This window comes from Megalobrama amblycephala, linkage group LG6 (assembly GCF_018812025.1).
Source record: "Megalobrama amblycephala isolate DHTTF-2021 linkage group LG6, ASM1881202v1, whole genome shotgun sequence".
NCBI lineage: Eukaryota > Metazoa > Chordata > Actinopteri > Cypriniformes > Xenocyprididae > Megalobrama > Megalobrama amblycephala.
The window spans coordinates 15567789-15588337 of NC_063049.1; the positions used below are offsets into that span (position 1 = coordinate 15567789).

At 35.8% G+C, this 20549-nt stretch overlaps 2 protein-coding genes across 3 annotated transcripts; one reads left to right on the forward strand and one right to left on the reverse strand.

Annotated features, from left to right (window-relative positions):
• Window positions 1-2254: 2254 nt before the first annotated feature.
• LOC125269970 (BEN domain-containing protein 6-like) lies at window positions 2255-4524 on the reverse strand. 2 transcript variants are annotated; one of them, XM_048193095.1, is made up of 8 exons: window positions 4503-4524; window positions 4073-4235; window positions 3820-3998; window positions 3552-3711; window positions 3355-3449; window positions 2868-3075; window positions 2668-2761; window positions 2255-2350 (listed from the first exon to the last, which is right to left on the reverse strand). In XM_048193095.1, the coding sequence occupies exons 2-8, from the start codon at window positions 4230-4232 to the stop codon at window positions 2338-2340; spliced, it is 909 nt and encodes a 302-aa protein (XP_048049052.1). In that variant the 5' UTR covers window positions 4233-4235; window positions 4503-4524; the 3' UTR covers window positions 2255-2337. The 2 variants fall into 2 exon arrangements, with proteins under 2 accessions (XP_048049052.1, XP_048049051.1); XM_048193094.1 differs by lacking the exon at window positions 4503-4524 and adding an exon at window positions 4456-4498.
• Window positions 4525-4533: 9 nt separating this feature from the next.
• LOC125269617 lies at window positions 4534-6794 on the forward strand. The gene is made up of 7 exons (XM_048192547.1): window positions 4534-4572; window positions 5277-5358; window positions 5470-5531; window positions 5643-5711; window positions 5885-5953; window positions 6069-6137; window positions 6249-6794. Exons 2-7 carry the CDS (start codon window positions 5280-5282, stop codon window positions 6792-6794), a joined length of 894 nt encoding a protein of 297 aa, XP_048048504.1. The 5' UTR covers window positions 4534-4572; window positions 5277-5279.
• Window positions 6795-20549: the final 13755 nt, after the last annotated feature.

Sequence of the window (20549 nt, forward strand, 5' to 3'; positions counted from 1 at the left end):
ACAAGTATCTATCAGAACATATCTGTTGGACATCTGACAGGGCAAGCCACTTTAAACTGTACATGTTAACTATATCTTAATCTTGTGAGTTAGGCTATTTTTAAAGCCCTTAATATTAAGCATGTCTCATGTTTAGGACAAATGCATTTTTCCTGCAGCAGCACTCTGCGACATCCACCGCTATGTTTCAGATGCGCTCATATAAAACTACTGTATGTGTATATATTTTTATATATGATACGGAATGAGGCAATACCGTTTAGTATTGCCTCATTCCATATCATATATAAAAATATATCGATATACCGTACAAACTTGATATACCGCCCAGCCCTTCTGACTAGTACAATTCCATTTAGTATGGTGTACTTTGTGCGTACACATCCAGTCATCCTCTCCACATGAACCCTGAGGTGAGCTGGAATATCTCCTCCACATCTTTTGCATCCAGCTGATTGCATAATTTCACTTATGCATGCATTAGACCAACACTGTCAATGTCAAATTATCAATCTTCCAACACCAAATCCCCAGGCAATAAGAAGGCCACTATTCTTGTCACTGACACGACCTCCCCACCCTTTGGAAATGAAAGATATAGATCCTCGTGGTGTATTGCCAGTGAGATATTTAAGGGTGTGGTGAGTTTGTATTGGGAAAATGTCTGTGCTTTAGCTTTGAGATTAATGATCCTTCAGTTCAAATTTCAAAGCAATCCACGGTAGCTCCTACATAATTGCCAAAAGCCTCTACAAACTGAGGTGGCATGGTAGAAGAAGCTGTGTCAGCACAAAGATGGCACTGTTTTCTGTCTTACTGCTGCTCCATGTCATGCGACGTTGTTTTATTAACTCAGAGACCTGAGATCCAAGGTGCTCTTTCCAGGTGAGAAAGCTGAAAAATGGCACTCCATTTGAGATTCAGTTTCCATGCCGGTTGTGAGTGCGATTAGTTAATTACACAACAAGCGTTTGCCATTGTAATGTGTTTTAAGCTGTATAAAGTAAACTAACACGTCTATTTCCAATCCAAATAACGATGCATTCCAAATGAGATATATCGCCCTCCGAAGGCGAAGGGCACTTTGGAGTGAAAACAATCATGGCCGCCATATTGAAGGGTCATTCCAAAACGGAAGTGCTCAAAACTGGTCACTTCAAAGGGTCCTTCAGAATGAAGAATTTTGATGGGTTCAACTGATGGACACTTCGGGCCCCGATGGTCCTTTGCACAGGGAAGTTGTTTGGTGTCACAGAATGGGCTTTACAGCTAACTTTATCAGTCCATTCAAATGTTTCAAATACATAGACACAATATACGATATGGTGCGATAAACAAAAAAATTAAATAAACTAATGTTAAACAAAAGGCACAATCTACTCATCATTCAGAGTGTTTTTTGGGGGGTCAACCAGCATACAAAATGTGCAACGAAGGCGCCTCCCTGATTGTCTTGTTAAGATGATGCAGAAGTGTATTCCAAAAAAGTGTTTTTTTTCACCCCTACACCCTTCAAGCTCACCCTACAAGCTCACCCTACAAGCTCTCACTCCGTAAAGGATTAAAGGGATTAGTGCGTAGGGATGAGCCCTTCCAAATGGAACGCAGGGAGAGTAAGTCCCAGCATGCATTGCGTTGCTGATGTCATGTTTCTGGACTCTATATTGTTCAACATTATGACTATTATATTTAAGTGGAGCAATAATTCAGTCTCGTATCGATATGTGGCTTCTTCTCTGGAAGAACTGAAAATTGCGCCGCCGTGTTCGGACGCCGTCCAGTTCGTTCCGCTAAGATTGTGCTTTTACATACTATTTTGCTCACTTTTACTTTCTCTTTTTACACACATAACGTCTGCACTGATTAGTTATGACAAAGAAACACTTTTGGACATTGGACACCGCTACACTGACCTGTTTCAGGACAATTTATCCTTGAATAACCCTTTGTGGTCATCTGACCCTTACAAAAATAACCTACAGGAATCCTGCAGGAATATTATGCAGATTTCCTACAGGATTTCCTACAGGATTTTCAGCTCATTTTCCTGAAGGAATACCTGCAGGAATTTTATGAAGGAATACCTGCAGGAATTTTATGAAGGAATACCTGCAGGAATTATATCCCTGCAGGGTTTTAAAATATAATATTCAAAGTTCCTGCAGGACTGTTGTGGATATATATGCAATTATACAGGTCTTCTTATGTCTTCTGTAGGATTAATGCAGGGGGAATAACTTCACAACAAACAATGCATTTTCACAAATTATTTATTGTATTTATTGAAACTGTAAGAGCAGAGCGAAGCAGAGACCAATTCACAGCCAAATGAAGCCTCTACACTGTTTTCCTGAAAAACAAGAAACAAAGAGAAATTTAAAAATTTGTTTGTGTGTGTGTGTGAGAGAGAGAGAGAGAGAGAGAGAGCATGAGCGTGTTTGTGTGTGTGTGTGAGAGAGAGAGAGCATGAGCATGTGTGTGTGTGTGTGTGTGTGTGTGTGTGAGTGAGAGAGAGAGAGAGAGAGAGAGAGAGAGAGCATGAGTATGTGTGTGTGTGTGTGTGTGTGTGTGAGAGCATGAGGGTGTGTGAGGTGTGAGAGAGAGAGAGAGAGAGAGAGAGAGAGAAAGAGCATGAGCGAGTGTGTTGTGTGTATGACAAATTATTACCTTACTCGTAACTTGTGCTCATCATTTAACTTTTCTCTTAGTGCTGCCCTGATGAACTTTTTTGGAACATCTGGGAACTTTTTTTGTACTGTGTCTGTAAATGCAATTCCACTTATCATATGTGATAACATTATTACAATTTTGCACTATAACTGCAAAATCATGTTTGCGTAAAGAAAAAAGCAGGACATTTTTCTCACCTAGGATCATTACAACTTTGTCCTGGTCAAGAGCTGGCTTTGCCAAAGTGCCTGTGTTAGCATTGCCAGCCCTTCCAGACAGCCCATGTGTGGCCAGTGTCTCTCTCCCAAACACTGCCACTGCCAGATCTTTCACCATGGCAGAACATGATGTGCCCCCCCGTCCACAACTTGTCAGTACAGCTGAACTAATTCCTAGCCCCTGTGTCTGTCAAGAAAAAAAGTTAGGGACACTGTATCTAAAAGCATATAACTTTGACTACATACTGTGCAAAAGTGTTAGGCTTGTTAGATTCTTCAACAAAAAAGTGATATATTTGGTTTAGTGTGCCAGCTGTTTTATAGTCAAGGGGGTGATCATATCAAATGTGTATTTTGTTACAAAAGTAAAATGAAACATGAAGAAGTTAACATGCCTTCTACGACTTCTGTACAACACTTTACGTGAATATAGGCTATATAAACAAACTAATATATTTGTATTCACCTTTTCAGGGGGATTCTTCTGACTTGAATCTTGTGGTTGTTGAGCAACAAGACGAGTGTCCTGGTTCATGCTGCACTTGAGCATTGGAAGAATTTCTTAAAAAATACAAAATAAATGATTACTAACAGACAACCACACTGACTGATAAATTAATATATAGATGAATAGACAGAAATACATGAAGAAAAAAATAATACCTTGTTGCAGAGCTATATTAAGTGCTCTTAGATTCTCATTTTCTTTTTTTAATTTGAGAATTTCTCTCTCAAGTTGAGTTTCTCGGCTTGAATGCTCTTCAGCTTGACTCTCCATGCTGTTAATCTCTTGCATTAACATACTGTCCTTTCGGTGGATGACCTAAAGATGGACACACAATATTAGTGTCATATCGGTGTCATTAATATTTGTTATTTAAATAAGCATAATGAAAAATAAGAGTAGCCATTTAAAAGATGTAGGTATTACTTGATGTTTGACTGGAGGCTCTTGATCAGATGAGGACGTTTTGGAGTGAGATGGGGACTGAGTTGGAGTGTACGTTTTTTTTTTCTTTGCTACTCTTTTTGCATCATTTTGCAAACATGGCTGATTTTTTCTTTTCCCCTCTAGCCTAAACATCCTCCTCCTGAGGGTATCTTTGCTCTCTGAAGGGACAAAAATAAATTAGGAAATACATATCTTCTATATCATGATTAAGTCTTGTTTGCTGAACTTTTACCATCAATATCTATAACTGTGGCTGGGGAACTTTCCTCTTCATAAGCCACATCCACAACATCTCCAGATTCAAACTTTTTTTTTAGTATGTCCTTTTTAGGGACAATATCATAGGTGGGAGGCTCCTCCCTCCATTCCACCAGAACCCATGTTTTGCTCATTTTCTAAATAAATAAATAATTAAATGCATACATATTTACATACATACAATTGAACGAACATGAATACATTTATTCATTAATAATAATAATAATAATATTATATATGTGTGTGTATATATATATATATATATATATATATATATATATATATATATATATATATATATATATATATATATATATAATCCAAAGGTGTACAAAACTTTAAAGTCTCCTCATTCACATTCATCTGTTGCCTTCAGCTGATTGTATCCATGACAACAGTGTTACCTTAACGCAACCAGGCCAGCCAGCGACTCAGCGGTCTCGTCCGGTGCAGATAATTTATTTCTAATCTAAGGTAACAAAGATATCAATTATTAGCAAAAAAAAAAAAAAAATAATAATAATGTTTTTTGTTAGCAATAGTTACGGCTTACTTTTTATAGTCATTTATTAAAAAAAGTTTTGATGTAGGCGGTATATGGTAGTTATAGGCTATAATATAATACTGGCCTATAATGTATCGACAGCAAAAAAAAAAAAAGAAAGAAAGAAAAGAAAAACATCTTCATATGTTTTAGTGTTACAAATACACATTATTTTAGAAATGTATAACAAAACAGTAATTTAAAGCATTATAACGATATAATTATATAATAAAAGGCGGACTTACCTTCACGATACAAAGTGACAGTTGATGAATGACGTGCAATGATGTCACGTGAATCGGCTGCGCGAAGCAAGTGAGCGTCAATGAAACACGTCACCTCAGTGAAAAGATTAATTTACCGGTTCTTTATGTAAATTACACGAGCTTCTTTTTCAGGGTGAAAGACAACACTAAGACTTTTACGACCAAACTTTTCTTTTCTTTAAAAAAATAGCCTTCTAAAATAAAATATGTCTTCCAATTAACTAAGTCAATTTTGTCAATACCCAGATTCGTTATTGTAGTCATTTTTAGGAAATGTTCTCATTTGGATTAAGCTATTCGGGTAATGCAAAAAATATATTCTTTATTATATTTACAAAGAAATAACACTAACGTGTTTCTTTTTGAAGGATATGGAGTATAAAGTGTACTTAAATGAAGAGGCACCTGTTCCCGCAGCTACAAAAAGGCGATGGACACAGAATATAATAGGTTGCTGAATGCAAATAACTGTATTTTAGGCAATTTGTTTCTTATTGTACAATTGCATATTGACTTACATTAATCAAATAAGCAAGAAATCTGCTCTTTTTTCTTCTTCAGGAGCAAAAAAGAGAAGATCATACAAGACATGGCTTATTCCCGATATAGTTGAAGTATTTCAGGTTTTAATGTTGCCCTAAAAAACATTTTCAGTGATAAATTCATGGCCATTTGTTGTAGTCAAGAAACCATGTCTAACATGCTCCTGTATGTTTATAATTTCATACTTATAGGAAAACATTTCCAATGATGACAGTGGTGACAATATCAGCAAATCTGACAGGAACTGCCCTGATGCTCATGTGAGAATAGGCTTTTTTAATTTTTTTATTTTTCAAAGTTAATCTTCTTTAGAATTGTGCTTCCTTGTTGTCATACGGTTGGCAATTCTTTGATCCTTTATCAGCCAGAACATTTACAAAATTTAAGTACATGCATAAAACTAGTGGTCCAAGTACCTGTACATGTCTCACAGGGAAACTTTTCTACTGATGAAGAGAATGAGGTCGTCAGCGATGCTGATGGAAACTTTTCAGATGCTGATGTGAGAATGGATTTCTGATATTTTTTTTAATCCAATGCTTTTTGCATACATTTGTAAATATCGGTGTTCATATGGATTTTGTTTTAATGTGCAATAAATGCACAATTTCTGACAGGAAGGCTTTTCTGCTGATGACGAGGGTGATGTTTTTAGTACAGCTGATGAGAACTTTCCACAGACTCATGTGAGAATAAAGTTTAGAATATGTATCTAGTCTATAGCCTCATGCTTTTTTTTTTAAAGCTCACACTTCTTTATGTGTCAGCTTGTAATTAGTGCAATATTTACTTTCTAGATTGTCAGAAACCACAGTGCAGTTTGTGAGGGAAGCACAGAAGAAAGAGAGGAGTGTGCCAGTGAGGAAAAAATATATCCAAATGCCAAAATCACTAATGAAGAATCTCTGCTGTGCATACTTGCCTACAGCCTCAGGCATACAACATCCAAAGTGGCTTTGAGTGACTTGTTAGATCTTATCAATCTCCACTGTCCTGATTCAACCAATGGTGTTCCAGATAGCTTATACAAGTTCATGAAATCCTTTCACTGTGACACTTTTGAAGTCCAGTATATTTGCCCATCCTGCCAACATTTCTTTGGTAGTGAAATCCCCACCCATTGTGCTTCATGCAATGGTACCCCAGGGGACATGGAAAACTTAATCAAATCTGGCTCTGTCTTTATCAAATTATCTATTTCAGATCAATTAAGAGGTAAATTTCAAGATACAGATTTTTGTCAGTCTTTGAATTACAAATGGTCAAGGACAAAGCGCAACTCACAAAATGTTGAAGACATATTTGATGGCACTATGTACAAATCGATTGATGCACTGAAATGACCCAAAATTGTTGAATATTTCAGTGTCCTGGAATGTTGATGGTGTTCCAATTTTCAAATCTTCTCCTTTTCATATCTGGCCTCTTCAAGTCACAATCAACGAGCTCCCCCCTAATCTGAGGGCAAAGCATGTCATTCTTGGCGGTTTGTGGTTTGGGCCAAAAAAGCCAGAAATGAACTCGTTTCTGCAATCATTTGTTGATGAATTGCGTAGTCTTGAAAACCAAGGGTTACCTTGTCAGTGGAAAGGTGAAAAAACAGTAGTCCATGTATACAGTTTGCTTTGCATTTGTGATTCAGTGGCTCGTTGTGCTGTACAGAATGTCAAACAGTTTAATGGAGAGCATGGTTGTAACTGGTGTTATCAAAAGGGTGAAGTTGTAGAAAAGGGTAATGGGTTTACTAGGGTGTATCCTTTGCAGTCAACAGGGCCAGAGCTGAGATCACACAGAAAACACACTGAAGATGCTCAGCAAGCTGTTGGTTCTGGAACATGCATAAATGGCGTAAAAGGTCCATCTCCTCTAATGCTGCTGATGTTTTTTAATATGGTTTCTGGATTTGCATATGATTATATGCATGGCATATTACTTGGTGTTTGTCGCCAGCTGACTACCCTATGGTTTGACTCCAAATACCATACAGAGCCTTGGTACATTGGAAGAGAAAACGAGCAGATTGAAAGAAGGTTACTTGCCATTAAACCACCTACAAGTATAACAAGACCACCCCGTTCAATTTCTTTGCGTAAATATTGGAAAGCTTCGGAATACAGACACTTTCTCTTATTTTACAGCCTTCCCTGTTTGTTCGGCATTTTACCCAGACAATATCTTGACCATTTACTACTTCTAGTACAGGCTACATACATTCTCCTTCAAGATTCAATTTCCCCCCACGACATTGACAAAGCTGATGGCCTTTTAAAAGCATTTGTGGGCCGTTTTGAGTCTCAGTATGGAAAGTGTCATGTGTCTTATAATGTCCACATACTTGTACATGCAGCAGCATCTGTGAAAAATTGGGGTCCTTTATGGAGTCACAGTGCATTCTTATATGAGTCCCAGAATGGACACCTTCAGAAACTCTTTCATGGCACACAAGCTGTAGCAGAACAAATTGTTAACATGTTTAACCTTTACCAACATGTTCCACGACTCATTGCTGCTGTATTCAGTGATGAACAAACACGGCAAAGCAAAAGCTTTGTTGAAAAAATGTTGGGAGGCACCAATATTGTGACAAAGTGTATTGGTAGTTCTAGCGTGATGTTTCTTGGATGCCCACATGTACGACAGCCAACCCCAAGAGAGTCTCATATCCTTCAAGAGTCAGGTTTTAGTGCAAATAAAGCTTTCAGTTTTTATTCTAGGGCTGTGGTTAATGGCAAGCGAATTCATTCAAAAGGAGCTAAATCTTTATCTAAAAGAATCAACCATGCAATTCAAACCAAACATGGGTCTATAGCATTAGTACGATCATTTATAGACGTAGGCAATGCGCAAGGAGAGGGTCATGCCTTCATTGATGTTATGAAAACAACAAGTAATGACATCAGCAAAGACAGAGAATCAGGGATAACGGCAAAAAGCATTTTAAAAGAAAGAGGGATTGACTCAGTTGAACTTATCAAATGCACAGACATACATTCAACCTGTGTCTACCTCAAGGACCTACCAGGTCTTGCAAATAATTTTTTTTGCATCCAACCAAATAGATGGGAGTTGGATTAAAAACAAAATAGCTGCATCTTCATGTTATAAAAGGTAAAAATGTACAGTATACAGACTCATATCTCTTGAATGTTGACATGTCGTGGATGTTTGCAGAAATGTATAATTTTGAAATGATTTAGAGAAATGTTTTTTTTTTTTAATAATTGCCTATTTATTCTTACTCTTAATTTTTTTAATTTACTTGTTAAGACTCATTGTTTTGTCTCGTTGCTGCCAACAGCCAGAGCATAATATATCCAAAATAGTTCCATGAAATGTACTTGAATCTAATTAAATAAAAATTGTATGAATAAAACTACAGCAACTATCAGAGTTTTATTCTCTAGTCTAGACATAACCTATCCTGAATCCAAAACCTGTAGGGTTTTTTTATATATATTTTTTGACTTATTTATTTTTCATTTACAGGGAAAACTCCTGTAAGCAAACATTTTGTTTCTGCGTGAGGTGCACGGCAGTCCTGCAGGATTTTTTTTAAAATTCCTGTATGATTTTTCACTTGTGCTGTACAGCGCAGTATGTGCAGCAGTATGTGTAGGACATTCCTACATGTTCTAGAATGAACCCTTCAGTACAACAGAAACATGCAACACAAGTAAAAAATCCTGCAGGACTATAATTCCTGCAGGACTGCTGTGCAGTACAAGTGAAAAATCCTGTAGGACTTTATAATTCCTGCAGATTTTAAAAAAAATCCTGCAGGATTTTATAATTCCTGCAGGACTGCTGTGCAGTACAAGTGAAAAATCCTGCAGGATTTTATAATTCCTGCAGATTTTTTAAAAAATCCTGCAGGGTTTTATAATTCCTGCAGGACTGCTGTGCAGTACAAGTGAAAAATCCTGCAGGATTTTATAATTCCTGCAGGATACCTGCAGAAAAAATGAAAATCCTGCAGGATTCCTGTAGGTTATTTTTGTAAGGGTGATCGTGATTTAACTGGTGACCTCAGTCTTACGGAAGGACAGTGGTAAATCCAAAGTAGAGCTTAGATATTCGGGCCGATATTTCCCGCCACCGTCCTCGGGCCGGGTCGGGCCGGGCCCTTGATAAATCACGTCACGTGTCATGCGCAGCGTCTCGTCCACTCGCACACGCGTGACGCATCTGTGCGTGCTGTACTATTCAGTAGCTTAAAGCCTCGTTTACACTGCACGCGTGTGCGGCACGTTACGGCTGCGACGCGGCTACGGAGCTTATTCGCGGCTACTCTAGTCAATGCTCGTGTTTACACCAGCCGCGCCGCGGTGCGTTTGAGAAGCGTCCCAGAAGGGGCTCACTGCGCCGCTTCGCTAAAGATAGGCGCCTCGCCTATTTTTGACGCGCAGCTCAAATACAAAATAAAGTCAAAATAATCCTGTAAACTCCTGCTGATATTTCACATCACTACAATGACAGAAACTGAAGACAAGAGATTCGAAGTTGAAAAACTTGAAATTTCTTTGTTTTTGTTGTCCATAACTGGAATTTTAAGTGTGTTAACTTCATCTGTATGGCTACAGCAAAATAAAGTATGGCATAGCAATAAACACAATCAAACCGGACAAAATATAACCATTTAGCCATTAAAAACATGAAAAATTTAACGAAAACAATATTGGCCACACTGTAAAAAAAATCCCGTTGTTTCTACGGAAAAATACCGGCAGCTGTGGTTACCAGAACAATACTGTAAAAATGACAACCGTAAACATACTTACGGAGTTACATGTGAATTTTACATTTTAAATCTGTTAAATTTACGGTAAAATAACGTATTTCATTAACTGATATAATGTTAATTTACCAACCTAATGAAGTACTAATATCTGTTTTGCACCTTTATAATACACTGACAGTCACCAAACACAGTGGTGATAAGAGTCACATGATGAATCAAAGTTCATCACAAGCTGAGAAGGACAACACTAACATATAGAAGGTGCACACAGTGTCATTCACACACACACTAAACACCATCATGGTAACATGCATGAAATTTTAAAAATGCAATAAACATTAATTTAACAACATTAGATGTAACATAAAACCCTAATGTACATAACTGATTAGAAAAAAATGAGAAAAACTAAGAAGAAACAGAGTTATTTCAACGAAAATATATCAAATGTGAAGTATCACGCAGGGAATTGTGGGAATGTCAATATACGGTTTTTCACTGTAAATTTTACAATGAATTGTTATTTTTCACTTCCAAAAACTGTGAATTTAACGGTATTTTACCGTAAAATTACATTAAATGTACCATTAGATCTATTACAGTTATTCACCGTATATAGTACGGAAACTTTCTGTAAACCAATTGACAGTTTTTCACCGCAGCATTTTTACAGTCTTTTACTGTTAAAATCACGGTCATTTTTTACAGTGCAGGCAAATCTAGTGGTCTCGCGAATCCAGCCGCTTCTCTTCTGAAATGCTTCTGGTGTGAGTTGACACTGCTCAGAGGACGGAACAAAACCTTGTCGGAGCCATACGAACAGTGTAAACGAGGCTTAAGTACAACATGGAGCTTGAAGAAGCAAAGAAAAAAATTAAAACAGGAGAATTAACTTTGAGCAAGTCTGGAGGAAAATCGGAGGTATGGAAACATTTTAAACTAGTTTTAATAAACAAACAACGCAGTTTACATGCTTCTTCCTTGTCGTATTATTCATTAAGATAATAATTAATAAATGCACGCACAATTATGAACTTGATAAATGTTACAGATATGTTTACTATGCACAAACAAATGCTTTTCAACTTACATGTGCAAAATTCAGAATTAAATGAATGTGCTGCAATTTGTACAAAAAGAGAGTCTGCGTGTTTTAGCCATTAAATAAGCACATTTAGTTTCAAGTTTGTTAAGTTTTGTTTTGAAGAAAGATTTTCTTTAAAGTGAATTTCGTTTAGTATAAATTGTATCTTAATTTTAATACATTTTTCATCATCCAATTACCTCGATTTAATACATAAAAAGCAATATAGCAGACAATGTAATTATGACATGGAGGCGCCGGCGCGCCGCGGTCACACACCTTTTGAAACTGGTAACACACGCTGTCACCGAATTTACAAATGCACATCTTGCTTGTTGCTCACACATATATTATGTTGAAATAACAATATGTTGAAGTAACATTATTAATAATAATTAATCTTTAAGAATATTTGATTGAATGCTGAATGTTGAGCTTGTTCAAATTTAATAAAATTAAAACTTTAATTATGATAATTCAAATAATTTAATATTTAATATTGAGTGGCCAATTTTTGCTCATTTATTAATAGTATTTATATAATGTATATAACTGCGCAGCTCCCCCCTGTAGCCTAAATGATCTAGCACAGCAGCAACCTGCGTTAAAAAAAAAAAAAAAAAAAAAAAAAATCTGGCGCCGCCCCTGGTTATAACGGCCCACATATTAAAAATTACAGTGACCACATAATTACAGTGGACGTGTCGGGCCGGGCCGGGCTCGGACACAACGTGCTCGGGCTCGGGTAGGGTCGGGCTTGATTTGTTGGGCCCGATCTAAGCTCTAATCCAAAGGTGGTGGAGTGTGCTTCATGATTAACAAGAAATGGTGTGGCTCCAGGAACATCTCCACCCTGTCGCGCTCCTGCTCGCCTCATTTGGAACATTTATCCATTATTTGCCGCCCATTCTATCTGCCCCGGGATTTTTCATCGATCATTGTTACTGCTGTTTACATACCACCACAGGCAGACACCGTTTTGGCTTTGTCTAAGCTTCATGATGTGCTCAGTGGCTATAAACATCCAGGCATCATCCAAACATCCAAACATGCTTTTATCATCGTGGGGGACTTTAACAAAGCCAAACTCATGCAGGTCATGCCGAACTTTTATTAAAGGTCCCGTTCTTCGTGATCCCATGTTTCAAACTTTAGTTAGTGTGTAATGTTGTTGTTAGAGTATAAATAAAATCTGTAAAATTTTAAAGCTCAAAGTTCAATGCCAAGCGAGATATTTTATTTAACAGAAGTCGCCTACATCGAACGGCCAGTTTGGACTACATCCCTCTACTTCCTTCTTTAATGACGTCACTAAAACAGTTTTTTGACTAACCTCCGCCCACAGGAATACACAAGAGTTGCGTTTGTACAGTGTGTTTGTCGCCATGTCGTCGAAACGCTGTTATTTTCATCCCGCAGTCCAATCACCGGGTCTGATTCCGGCTCAAATCGATAGGGTAAAATTAAAGACATGTTTACAATAACACTGAGCGCGTGCATCTCCACCTTATGGTAAGAGGCGTGACCTTTCCGGGCAAGGAGCGCTAAGCTGCTGTCGAATCACAACACAGGAACCGCTGGCACAATCAGAACTCGTTACGTATTTCTGAAGGAGGGACTTCATAGAACAAGGAAGTCATCAGCCCGTTTTTATGACAGTGGAAACAGCGGTATACAGATAAGTAAATTATGTGAAAAATACTGTGTTTTTTTACACGCGAAACATGAACACATGTTATATTGAACACTATAAACACAATCAAAGCTTCAAAAAACCACGAAAAACGGGACCTTTAACGTGTCTCCTGTCCTACTAGAGGGCCAAATACACTGGATCACTGCTACTCTCAGTTTTAGAATGCCTACAAAGCTTGCTTACTACCGGCTTTTGGCAAATCGGACCATGCCGGCATTTACCTCACGACGGAATATAAACAGAGGCTCGTTCAAGAACCTCTGGCACAGAGAGTAGTGACACGCTGGTCCTCCCATTCGGAAACCATGCTACAGGTGGCTCTTGATGACATCGACTTGGGCATGTTCCACGCAAATTCATCTGACGTCAATGAGTTCATGGATGTAGCATTATGTTAACCAAGCAGGCAACAGAAACAATAACAATAGCCAGTAGGTCAGTAGGTCAGTTCACCTCCAACTCCATAATCCTGAGTGTCGGAGCTCCACAGGGCTGTGTCCTGAGTCCCCTGCTCTACTCTCTCTTCACACATGACTTTATGTCCACTCACAGCTCTACTTCTGTTATCAAATTTGCCGATGATACTGTGGTTCTGGGCCTCCTTTCCAACAATGAGACCGCATATTTGGACGAGGTAGAGAAACTAACATCATGGTGCCAGGACAACTGTCTATCTCTGAATGTAACCAAAACCAAAGAGCTGATTGTGGAATTCAGGAAGAGACAGCAGTGGATCTACACCCCTCTCATGATCATGATCCTGTGGAGAGGGTGAACAGCTTCAAGTACCTTTGTGTGAACATCTCTGAGGACCTGAATTGGACATCACATAAACTCAGGTTAAGACATCCAGGCAAAAACTGCGACAGTTGGGGAAATTCAGGGTTTTGCCAGCAATTCTGAAAACTTTCTATTATGGGGATTTTTACAAATAAAAATCTTGAATCTTGAATCTAGAGATTTAAATAATGTATCTTCTGATATTATTCCATCGCTGCTCTCTGATCACAAATGCATCTTTATATGCATTTCTCTTTCAGATACTGCTAATTTACATAGACCTACCTCATACTGGAAATTGAATTATTTCATTGCTTAAGTACAAGGAAGGATACAATTCATTTTATAAGCACTAATTATTGGGGAAAAGCTAACAAGGAAAACAATTTTTGCAGTAATTGGGAATTGGCAAAATATGAAATTGGTAAATACTTGCATTTTAGTAGTAAATTGACTAAAAAGAAAATAAATGATGAAACTATAAAGTATTATAATATGTAAAATCTCAAATCTTCTATCTAAAATGGTTCTGTCTGATGCTGAAAATCATCAAAACTCTTTAGATGAGTTTTATAAACAAAAAGCTGAGGGAGCAGATCACGGAAAAGATGGATTGAGGAAGGTGAGCAAAATTCTTCTTATTTTTTTTTTTAGACTAGAAAAACAACACATGGAAAAAAAAAAAAAAATCAAATTGGAAAGCTTATAATTGATGGATCTCTCTGTGAAGACCAAAAAGCCAATGCAAATTTTGTGACAAATTCTATCATGATTTATATACATCTTACAAATTTAACAAACAGCATGCTCATGTTTTTTTTGTTTTTTTTTTAATACGGAGCCGTTATGATCAAGCCATTTGCGATTCTCCCATTGCTTTAAAAGCAATTGATGGAGCAATTAAATTTTTAAAAATCAATAAATCCCCTGGTACAGATGGTCTAACGTATAAATAAATCATCTCTCCCACTACATTGTGCCAAGGACTGATCACTTTAATTCCCAAGCCAAGTAAAAAAACATTACTTTATTAGATAATTGGCGTCCAATACTGTTATTAAACAAAGATTATAAATAATTGGTTGAGTATTGGCCAAAAGATTAAAAGGAGTATTACATATTATTACAGGTTTTTTTAATTGCTTTGGTGCAATTTTCACAAGTAACTGGCAAATTTTAAAAACTCTTAGTACTAATATCACAACAGATCATCAAAAGTGCACTTTTTTTTCAAACATTTCAGCATATTTTCAACTGTGTTAGTACAATACACAAAATCACAAAGTATCCTTTTCACTACACAAAGTAAGTGTTTCATCTATATAAATGTTTCATTCACAGTAACTGCCTTTCATAATGCTATTACTATCAAACTTTTGATTTGTATCTCTTCTTGTTCAGTTTTATATATTTGTCTATTATTTAATCCAACTGGACTTAATGATTAATCAATGGATCATTTGGTACACCTATAGATTTCTATAGATATTTTAATTATATAGGCATAGTTTCTATAGAACTTGTTTGCATTTTCCGACATGGATAACCAAATGTAATGAATTCTTTTTTCATTATAAGCAATTTATCTTAGATGATGACCACAGTTGTCAAAGTGAGTGTGTGGGGTCATGGTAAACCCTGTGTTGTGAACCAAATGTCCCCACTAGGTCTAAAATTACTACCATCCTTTTGGTTTGGACATTTGGTTCACAACGCAGAGTTTACCTTATTTTTTATTTTTTATTTTTTTTTATTTTTTTTGGTCTCAATGAGGAAAACGGCTTTTAAATCATACAAAATTATATTTTTCTAAAATGTAAAAATGCAGAATGTTTTCTGTGATGGTAGGTTTAACTGTATAACTGACTGTAAGGACTGACTGTATAACATCAGACTGATTAGAGGCATTACCATGCAAGTTTTTTCAACTCTTATTGATAGAGTTCCCATTCACTCACATTACAGTTTTTTTTTTTAATTTGCTTTGATACTATTTTCTCAAGTAAGGTGTACATTTTCAAAACTCTTAGTACAAAAATCCAAACTGATCACACTTGTAACACAGCTAGTCATTCTTTCAAAACTTGATCTCATGCTTTCATTCTAGCTTCATTTTACATAATCACTGTTTCAAAAACAAGATCATTGTAATATGTGATGAGAACATTTGGTTTAATCACCGAAACACAACAGTATGATCTTTCAGTTTAGTACTTTTAACAATCAGTTAATTCAATAGCAAACAATGCAAGATACATGTTTCAAATCGCCCTTGTTGCTGAAACATTTACAGAGGCTACAGATATCACAATAAATGTTCTCACTTCTCTACCATATGACTGAATCTATAACTGATCTTATAGACATTACATTGGTATATGTGGTTTACGGGGACTATAGGCGTAATGGTTTTTATACTGTACAAACTGTATATTCTATCCCCTACACTAACCCTACCCCTAAACGTACCTATCACAGAAAACTTTCTGCATTTTTACATTTTATTAAAATATAATTTCATTTGATTTTTCCTCATGGGGACAAAAAAAAAAAAAAGTCCAAACAAGGCCTAAAATTACTGGTATTACCATCCTTGTTGGGATATTTGGTTGCAGTGTTGCAGGACCACACACTCACTTTGAAAATTGTGGTCATCGTCTAAGATAAATTGCTTATAATTCATTACATTTGGTTATCCATATCGGAAATTGCAAATAATTTCTATAGAAACTATCAGTATCTATAGGGGTAACAAATGATTCATTGATTAACCATGAAGTTCAGTTGGATTAAATAATAGACAAATGTATTATATATAATATAATATATTATTATACATTATATAAACTGAACGAGAAAAGATGCAAATCAAAATTTTGATAGTAATAGCATCATGAAAGGCAGTTACTGTGACTGAAACACTTACTTTGCGTAGTGAAAAGGATACTTTATGATTTTGTGTATTGTACTAAAACAATTGAAAATATGTTGAAATGTTTGAAAAAAGTGCACTTTTGATGATCTGTTGTGAGATTAGTACTAAGAGTTTTGAAAATGTACACCTGACTTGTGAAAATAGTACCAAAGCGAGTAAAAAAAAAACTGTGTCATTACAAGGATGATCCACAACTGTTTTTTTTTTTTTTTGTTTTGTTTTATTTTGTGATGGTTGTTCATGAGTCTTTTGTTTGTTCTGAGCAGTTCAACTGAGCTCTGTCAAGGTTTTTGTTTTTGGTTTTTTTTGCATATTTGAACCCTTTCCAGCAGTGACTGAATGATTTTGAGATCCGTCTTTTCACAATGAGGACAATTGAGGGACTCAAACTCAACTATTAAAACAGGTTCAAACATTCACTGATGCTCCAGAGGGAAACACAATGCATTAAGAGCCGGGGGATGAAAACCCTCAATTGTCCTCAGTGTGAAACGATGTATCTCAAAATCATACAGTCTGTGCTGGAAAGGGTTCAAATCAGAATCACACTTTGTGGGAACCACTTCAAGCAACTGTATACACAGCAGTGTCAGAGCGCCACTCAATGGACAAAACACACATTGCTTTAAAATGGCTCAATGATAAATTATATTTTGAATAGTGTTGGGCATGGGATAGGAAAGTTGTTTTATGCAGATGATGGTGCTAATGGAGAAGGGGTAGAAATGTGTCTAGAAAAGCATGCAGTAATGGTTGTTGTAATATGATTTTCAAAAAAGAGGAAAACCCCATCTATCGAAGTTATGATCAAGAACTGAAACAAGAATACAGTACAGTCCAAAAGTTTGGAACCACTAAGATTTTTAATGTTTTTAAAAGAGGTTTCGTCTGCTCACCAAGGCTACATTTATTTAATTAAAAATACAGTAAAAAACAGTAATATTGTGAAATATTATTACAATTTAAAATAACTGTGTACTATTTAAATATATTTGACAAAGTAATTTATTCCTGTGATGGCAAAGCTGAATTTTCAGCATTGTTACTCCAGTCTTCAGTGTCACATGATCCTTCAGAAATCATTCTAATATGCTGATTTGCTGCTCAATAAACATTTATGATTATTTTCAATGTTGAAAACAGTTGTGTACTTTTTTTTTTTCAGGATTCCTTGATGAATAGAAAGTTCAAAAGAACAGCATTTATCTGAAATACAAAGCTTCTGTAGCATTATACACCACCGTTCAAAAGTTTGGGGTCAGTAAGAATTTTTATTTTTATTTTTTTTTAAAGAAATTAAAGAAATGAATACTTTTATTCAGCAAGGATGCATTAAATCAATCAAAAGTGGCAGTAATGACATTTATAATGTTACAAAAGATTAGATTTCAGATAAACACTGTTCTTTTGAACTTTCTATTCATCAAATAATCCTGAAAAAAAATATTGTGCACAAATATTTTGTACAATTGTACACATTAAATGTTTCTTGAGCAGCAGATCAGCATATTAGAATGATTTCTGAAGGATCATGTGACACTGAAGACTGGAGTAATGATGCTGAAAATTCAGCTTTGCCATCACAGGAATAAATTACTTTGTCAAATATATTCAAATAGAAAACAGTTATTTTAAATTGTAATAATATTTCACAATATTACTGTCTTTACTGTATTTTTAATTAAATAAATGTAGCCTTGGTGAGCAGACGAAACTTCTTTTAAAAACATTAAAAATCTTAGTGGTTCCAAACTTTTGGACTGTACTGTATGTAATCAGATTTTCAAGTATACTTGGATGGTTTCAATAATAACATTTGCAGCACACACCCAACAGATGATAGATAAAAGTAAGAGATGGAATGAATGTTTTGAGATGTTTGGCAGGAATAGCTTGGGGGTGCTGACCGGCAGTCTGTGAAAAGAATATATTGTGCACTCATAAAAAAACTGTTTACAGTTGATTTTGGAAGTATGATTAATGGAACAGCCCCAGAATCTCTACTCGATAAAGTAAATATAATACAAAATCGAGCTTTAAAGGATTAGTTCACTTTCAAATAAACTTTTCCTGAAAATTTACTCACCCTCATGTCATCCAAGATGTTCATGTCTTTCTTTCTTCCGTCAAAAAGAAATTAAGGTTTTTGATGAAAACATTCCAGGATTATTCTCCATATAGTGGACTTCAATGGCCTCCAAACGGTTGAAGGTCAAAAATTACAGTTTCAGTGCAGCTTCAAAGGGCTTTAAATGATACCAGACGAGGAATAAGGGTCTTATCTAGTGAAACCATCGCTCATTTTCTAAAAAAAAAAAAAGCTTTATAAACACAAATGCTCACCTTGCAAGTGCTTCCGCCAGACCGACTTCCGTATTCTTCAAAAGGCTTACGCTGTATGTCCTACGCCTTCCCTATTCAACTTACGGAACTACGCAGTGCCAGTTCCGTTTTCCGTAATTTGAATACGGAAGGTGTTCTGGCAGAAGCTAGATATTTTTCTTTATAATTTTAAATATGAGAGATATCTTAAATATAAGATTTTTTTTACACAAACGTATCGCTTTGCTTCAGAAGGCCTTTATTAACCCACTGGAGCTGCGTGGAGTATGTTTATGATGGATGTGGATGGAAGCTTTTCTTCAGCTCATACTTATGGGTCCCGTTCACTGCCATTATAAAGCTCTGAACAGTCAGGATATTTATTAATATTTCTTTGATTGTGTTCATCAGAAAGAAGAAAGTCATATACACCTAGGATGGCTTGAGGGTGAGTAAAGCTTGGGCTAATTTTCATTTGAAAGTGAACTAATCCTTTAAGAATACGCTGTGGACTGTGGAGCATTACAACATCTCCAGTGTCAACTCTAAGTTTAAATGGCTGAGATGCCATTGGAGTTTCGTATAAAGGGCAATGAGAAGTACATCCAGTTAAAAGAATAATAGAAAATTGCTGGGAACATATATATATATATATATATATATATATATATATATATATATATATATATATATATAATCTGAATAGCTTTGGATGGAAAGCAAATAAAGAGGCTCATCAAACTGGAATAAGTAACTGCTGTATTCCCTATAGCAAGTAACACCTCCATGACTATTCCCAATACCTCTAGTCGACTTTCAACTTCTATAGTGAGATATAAAAACAGAAAAGAACCTAACGGCACAATAGTACATAAATATTTGGAACAGAAAGTACACTGTAAAAAAAATCCCAGTAAAATTTACGGTAAAAAAACGGCAGCTGTGGTTGCCAGAACTTTACCGTAAAAAATACAGTAGCAATGTAAAAAAAAAAAAATTTAAATTTACGGTAAAATAACGTATTTCATTAACTGATATAATGTTAATTTACCAACCTAATGAAGTACTAATATCTGTTTTGTATCTTTATAATACACTGACAGTCACCAAACACAGTGGTGATAAGAGTCACATGATGAATCAAAGTTCATCACAAGCAGCTTTTCCACAAGTTAAGGAGGACAATACTAATATATAGAAGGTGCACACAGCATGAAATTTTAAAAATGCAATAAACATTAATTTAACAACATCAGATGTAACATAAAACCCTAATGTACATAACTGATTAGAAAAAAATGAGAAAAACTAAGAAGAAACAGAGTTATTTCAACGAAAATATATCAAATGTGAAGTGTCACGCAGGGAATTGTGGGAATGTCAATTTACGGATTTTCACTGTAAATTTTACAATGAATTGTTATTTTTCACTTCCAAAAACTGTGAATTTCATGTTATTTTACCGTAAAATTACATTAAATGTACTGTTAGATCTATTACATTTATTCACCGTATAGTACGGAAACTTTCTGTAAACCAATTG